The following is a 6,704-nucleotide window of genomic DNA, read 5'->3' on the forward strand; positions in this document are numbered from 1 at the left end:
ATCCTGAAGATGTGCATGTTTCTGCACATCTTACTTGTGAATAAGAGATAAATAAAGCAAACAGTAAAATGAAAAGACAAATCTTCTAATGCTTTATAAATCTATTATGTAACAAACTCATAAAACAGAATTCATTTTAAACAATGCATATAATCAGTATCACTACTCCAATAATGGAAATAATTTTGTTATGCTATTCTTCCTCTCAACTGTACTAATATCCTACACTTTCAAAATATGCTGCCACAATTATTTTTGTAGTATTTTAGCTTTAATTGTAACATTCATGAAGGAGCTGCTCTGGTTTTCTGTCAAAGATGACACGGGTGCTGAGAAGGGGCCAAAGAGCTGTTCTGTACTGGGAAGTATTTAAATTCTGTCTGATCTTTATTTCGAGCTACATAAATGAAACCACTTCATATTTAACCTTGGTGCCATTCAGGTGTGTTGGGAATTAAAGTCAAAATCATGTTGCCCTGGGATCCAAGTGGCAAGATTGGCCCTAAGAAGCCCCTGCCTGACCATGTGAGCATCGTAGAGCCCAAGGATGAGATTCTTCCTACCACCCCTATCTCAGAGCAGAAGGGTGGGAAGCCAGAACAACCAGCCATGTCCCAGCCAGTGCCCACTGCCTAACAGGACTCTGTGACAACTGGAATGGTGTGCCTGGCGCTCTTCTGTAAAGATATTAATTAAAATCCGTTTTGAAACAAACAAAAAAAAAATGACACGGGTGTTTTTGTATATGTGTGAAATTAAAAAAAAAAAAGAATGAAGTTATATTCCAATGGGGGGGAACCTTATTTAATCAATTACTATAAGAATTAATTTCATACTTTTGAAGGTTAATGCAAGTTTAGGGGGAAAAAAAGAACTATTAAAGGAAAGTGATCATTTCAGACTTCCCATAATGCTAAGATAGTTTAGAAACAATGTTCTGTTCTAAATTCCAAATCATTGTACTGTAAACACTTAATCTATTTCAAGGAAGTAAATAAAATTTATCAACTTTTAATTAAAATTTAAAAGTGAGTTCTAGAGTGGCAAAACTAAAAAGATAATTATGTGTCTGTATATATAAATCTATATATACACATATGTATGTATACATATACCTATATAAGTGTATATACACAAATACAGATACACAAGTATCTTAGGCTACATTGGGCAAAAGGGAATAAGAAAAAAGTCATTTCAAACAGTAAATACACTGAAGCAACTATAATAGCAATATCATTTATTTAAAATATTTTTTTCATCTATGAAAACTCATTTCACATGAGCTCTCAGCTAATAATCAAGATCAAAAATAAAGAGAATAAAGCCAGAGAAAAGTCCTCTTTAGGAAAAAAAAATGCATAAATGGATGTTTCTGTATTTCAAAAACAGTCTTAGCATCTGCACATCCAAGCTTTAGTCCCCGTTTCAGTTATCCTAATGAACACCACTATCAATCTTGAGATCTGGCTTGTTCTTGTCATTCTTTACTGAGTAGATGAAGTATGTTAAGGTGTCCTTTTCATTTACTGGAATAGACCTAAAATGGCAACCAACTATCTATAAAGAGAAAAATTGAGGAAATTAGAGATTAATATGTTCAGCTTACTATTTCAAATAGTTACATACAAAAAAAGTTAATGTGTTATAGTTATATACTGATTAAGAAGATAACAAATTTTCAAGGAAAACAAGCTTCCTTATCTAACCAATTTAAAACCACCAAACAATCTGAAAACAATTAGGAAGTTAACAACTCATTTTTTATAGTATAAACTTCAATGGAGCATAATAGAAATACATGTAAGCCTGCTAAGACACATCTACATCCTTCCAATTCCCATTTGCAAAGACCTTATTCAAATTAAAAATGCAACTATCTCTCAAGATGAAAGAATTCTTCCCTAGTATGGTACAAGAAAATCGGAGCATCTCCTGTTACCATTCTTTGTACTAAAGGATTCTGAGGAAAATCATTTTAATATGGATAACTGAAGGGAAAAAGGAAAAGAATGATCAGTGTTTTCAGAACTTATCACCTTTTTAGCTCCTCATGATGCTGGAGATCAGTGATCTCCAATTAGTATCTTTTATTAAACTACCAATTAGTGTTTTTTATTAGATTAAACCATGATACCTTGACTTTTTTTTTCTTTTGAAAGTCAGAAACTTCTCAAAAAAACCCCACCAATATAGAAAACTTGGCTAAAGGCCTATAAAAGTTTCTATCCTTGGTATACAGGCAGAATAAATTATAAAAATACATGCCTGCTAGAATTAGAGAGAGCATTTCTCCCTCTGGAATATAAAGTTACTCTAGTTTCAATATAACTTTTTAAAAATAAGTTAGGCTGTCAGAAGTTTAATAGCTTAGCAAGTTTGTTTTTTAAAATAAAACCTCAAAATAGAAACATAAGTAACACGTAAGTGATTTGTTTTGGTTTTAAGTCTTAATTTTGATAAGAGACTGAATAGATAATGTTCTATGATCTATAACTTTTCTTCTGTTTAACAAACAGTTAGAAAAACCCAAGACTGATTATAAATTTTCACATAGGGAAATACTATCCTTCCTTTTTGTCCCTTGTTTCTTAAGAATATCGGATTTCATTTACATGAAACAATAAATAGATAAAATGGCAAATTATGGAGATATCACACCCTGTAATTTTTTTGTAAAATGCATTTCAGTATATTGAATGCACTAAGGAAATATCATTTCTGAGTTATCTGACCACTGCCATGAAGTGGCATATTAAGTAACTAGCTAATTCATAAACTCATCTGTGAACCTGTGTACCAGAAATGATATGGATTAATACAGGATGTACTAGTATTAAAGCTATTAAAGCTTAAATCCAAATAAGACTTTTGGGACACCTCATTTATAATTCAAAATTCCTTATTAATAGTAAGAGTCTTAGTAGCACATCTTAAGGCATAGTGTTGTTTTTCATGTAAATTAAAATTCTGATAAGATAGTATATTTTCATAGATCTTGATTTTTAAAAGGGCAGTGAAAACAAACCATAATCCATTATTTCAATTATTATATAAAGGCCTATGTATGTATTTTCTAAAGAGTAAACAAACATTGTAAAGAGTAAATTAAAAAAAAACCTTGTTTTTCACAATAAGCTGTTAAGTTATGGTTCGATATTCATTAAAAATGGACTGAAGTCATCCTCTGGGGCAAAAATTTTGAATTTATCTAGAAGGAGTTATACAACAAATTTAAGAAAACATTACCAAAAATATGGGAGTTCATTTCTGGAAATAGGCACATTTCATGTAATCTTTTCTCTATTAAATAACACAAAAATGGCTTCTACCTCAACAAGCTGTGCTTTATTAAGTCCTGGTCTGGTTGGTAACTTGAAGTGTCTTTTGTACCTCCGAAGTGTGTTGACTTGTAATTGGTATAAATCAACCTATAAAGAATTAAAATCCTATTAGCATCAATTTATCCATGACTTATTAAAATAATGAACTAAAAGTCATCATAAAAAGTTATCAAATGTATTTAAAAAATCAAAGTTGTTATTGATTTAAGGAATCTTTTCTCAAAGAACAGGCAATGTTAAACATCAAATTAAGATTTAAAATTGAAAATACATTTACTTGAAGGCATAACTATTAACAATAACATGCCATTTTGCTATTTCACTGTAAGAAAATTAATTCATGATATAGGCATTTAATAAGTACTTGTTGAATTGAAAAAACAAAAACAATATATTAAACATCATACAAAAACTATGCATCTAACCTCAGGAGTATCTATATCTTGCACAGGTGAATCACCTCCATCATCATCACTCCCTTTTCTCTTTCTTCTGTTTCGAACACTCTGAATTAAGTTTTTGTGAAAGTCACAGATATAAAGGTGCCTTGCCTAGGGGAAAAACAACAAAAGTCAAGTTTTCCATAAAGCTCCTAACTTCATAATTAAGTTTAAATCTAGAATATAATCTGGAAGTAGCATATGCTATACCAAATTATTAAGGAAAAAGTTTTGTTGAGAAAAGTGCTAAATTGGACATGCTTATTTCTATCATATTCCTTATTTCCAGAGTCTTTCACGTTAAATCACCTCAGATTCACTTGATACAAAGAAAAGAGCACTTTGCCTTGAGTTGTGACTAATCTAACTATTTCAGAAACAGTATGCTGTTGAAGAAAGAAAGAAGTTCCTTCTGGGCCTTTTACTTTCTGGCATCAAAATGCTGTGGGAAAGGCAGAGTTTAGGGTTGTTTTTTTTTAAAATGACAAGAGGAAAACTGTCTTACTGCAGAGCTTTCCTGGCTATAATGTTGCTTTCTCTAGAGAGGATCATTTTAAGTGTTAATATATATATTCTAAAATTTTTCCCTTCTTTCTCCTAGGCATTACTTTCAACTTATATTCAGGGTTTCATAAATACTTAGTAGAGATCAAGTTTTTAGGATAACTACTAATTCACATTCTTTAAGTTTTTTCATTTCTGACTTTTAATAAACTGGATTAACTACTGTCTTTATTTTTATTTCACACAGAAGCTACTCTCCTAATAGTTTCAAGATCTTTAAAGGAGCTTTTTGTCCCAAGAAGACAAAAGTGGCAGAAACAAATACAATTTAACCTTTTAACAAACTAATTTACTTATAACATTTTCCGTTGTAACAGTAACCATTAAAAACTGTGTGTTGACATTAGAGTCAAATTATTTCAGATCACTTCCCCTCCTCTACTTTCCGTTCCCAGATTGAACTACTAGCTTAGTCCCTGAGCTGGAAGTCTTCTTTGTGCCTGGCTGAGCTGGCCTGGCCTGGTTCCCCAGTTCCTGGAATGCAGGCTCTTCCACCGCTCAGCCAATCAAAATTCCTTCAAGGAGTAGCTCAGGTGCCTCCTCCTAGAAGCTCTCAGATCCTTCAGCCCTCCTTCCTCACATTTTCTTTCAGTACTATGGAGGACTCCTTTGCCCCCAACACAGTCTATCAACCTTTTATTGTCTCGATTAAAAAACAAAACAAACAAACAAACAAAAAAACCCGGGTAAAAGCAAGCTAGCTCCCTGGGACAAAGTCATTTTTCATCTTTTGTTTCCCCAAGCCTCCAAGCACAGCGCCTTATTAAATACAGCCGTTAACAGATGTGCAAGTTGATTTCTTGCACTTTTCCAACAAATATGCAGACTCTGAAGGGCGATCCTTTGTCTAATGTAAGGGACTTTGTCGACAGAACCTCACGAACTGATTTCTAAGCTCAGAGGAAGTTAAAATCCAGGAAGGCGTGTGCTTATTTTTAAAGAAGGGGCAGACTTGCTTTCAGCTGGTCCTTTGGAGCAGTTTCACAGTCCTCCGGGCTGACAAACTAAGAGGATCATATGCAGCTTCTAATAATCTCAGCCAAGATCACCTGGCCAGCTCCCGAAGGCTGCCAGGAAGAAAGTAAAATGGCAAAGCCCTACGTGTAACACACCCACGAGGCACAGTCCTAGGCACAGGCTATGATCCCCGTTTATTTGACCCAACCGACAGCCAGGGCTCCTGGGCCACGGCGGGGGGGAGGAGCTCAGGCTCTCTCGGGCCTCGGAGTGAGAGTGTGTTGGGGGCGGAAAGGAAGGGGACGAAGGGAGCCCCCCGCCCCGCTCTCCCCCGGCCAGTTACAGCTCTACTTTTGTCCTGAGACCAGACGGGCAGCTCCAAACACAGCACCGAGGGGCAACAGTAGCGGAGCCGAGCTCCACGTCCCAGCTCGGAAAGGCTAACAAAGGAGCCTCCCTGCCAGGCTGGGCCACGGGGCTGCGAAGAAAACAACTCTTCCCCTGCTCGCTCCCCCGCTTTGTTTCGCTTCCCAAACGTGCCTGAAAAGACGCTGAGGGGAAGGAAGGGAAGAGGGGAAGGAGGTGGAGAAGAAAGTGGGGGTTAAGGAGGAGTTGGAGCCGAATGGAGTGGGGGGGAAGGAGTTGCGGGCAGAAGTCAGAGGTGGGAGGGAAGGAGGAGGTGGAGGTGGATGCGAAGCCGGAGAAGAAGGTGGAGGTGGATTAGGGACTGGAGAAAGAGGCGGGGGAAAGAAAAGGAGTTAGGGGTGAGGGAGATAGGGGAGGGGGTGGCTGTGACTGGGGGCTGGAGAAGGTGGGAGGGGAGAAGGAGTTAAAGGTGAATGAGAGAAATAGAGGAGGTGGAGGACGACAGAAGAAGGAAGAGAGAGTTGGAGCTGGCTGGAGGAAGAAGGTGGATGGAGTGGGGGAGGAGAAAGAGAAGGAAGGAGAGTAGGGAAAGAAGGAACACAAGGTGGGCTGGGGAACGGAGGATGCCAGGGCGGCAGGAGTTGCAGTGACTTTGTTATCGCCACCCCACGACGAGTCCGCCCCGCAGCTGGGGCGGAGGGAAGAGATGAAGGCGGAAGAGGGTAGGGGAGCCCCGAAAGCCCTCGGTCCCTCCCCCTGCCGCGGACCCGCTCGCAGCAGGCTCCGGGGCCTCGGGGTCACTCACCGTCTTGTCCAGGTCGATCTTGACCTTCTTTTGGGAGATGCTCTTCTGGATCCTCTTGCTGAAGCTGGCATTGCCGGCCGCACGGCTGCACCTCTCCCCGTCCTCTCGGAGGCAGCACAGCTGCCCGGGGCCCGGTCCCGCCGCGCCTGGGGGACCCGCGGCAGCCGCCGTGGGTCCAGAGCCTGGCACCTCGGCCCCTCCCGCGGCCCCCGCCCCGGCCCCGGCCCC

The 6,704-nt window shown here is 38.7% G+C and overlaps 1 protein-coding gene across 1 annotated transcript in view; it reads right to left on the reverse strand.

Annotated features, from left to right (window-relative positions):
• Positions 1 to 1,223: 1,223 nt before the first annotated feature.
• Positions 1,224 to 6,704, reverse strand: part of SAP30 (Sin3A associated protein 30) — a 10,873-nt gene continuing 5,392 nt past the window's right edge. The window contains exons 2-5 of the mRNA XM_044680413.1: positions 6,477 to 6,704; positions 3,770 to 3,895; positions 3,333 to 3,431; positions 1,224 to 1,560 (exon numbers count right to left, since the gene is read on the reverse strand). The exon at positions 6,477 to 6,704 is cut by the window's right edge and continues 28 nt beyond it. Of these exons, the coding sequence (XP_044536348.1) occupies positions 1,438 to 1,560; positions 3,333 to 3,431; positions 3,770 to 3,895; positions 6,477 to 6,704 (576 nt within the window). The 3' untranslated portion in view covers positions 1,224 to 1,437. The remainder of the gene's footprint in view (positions 1,561 to 3,332; positions 3,432 to 3,769; positions 3,896 to 6,476) is intronic.

Source organism: Gracilinanus agilis, chromosome 6 (assembly GCF_016433145.1).
Source record: "Gracilinanus agilis isolate LMUSP501 chromosome 6, AgileGrace, whole genome shotgun sequence".
Classification (NCBI taxonomy): Eukaryota; Metazoa; Chordata; class Mammalia; order Didelphimorphia; family Didelphidae; genus Gracilinanus; species Gracilinanus agilis.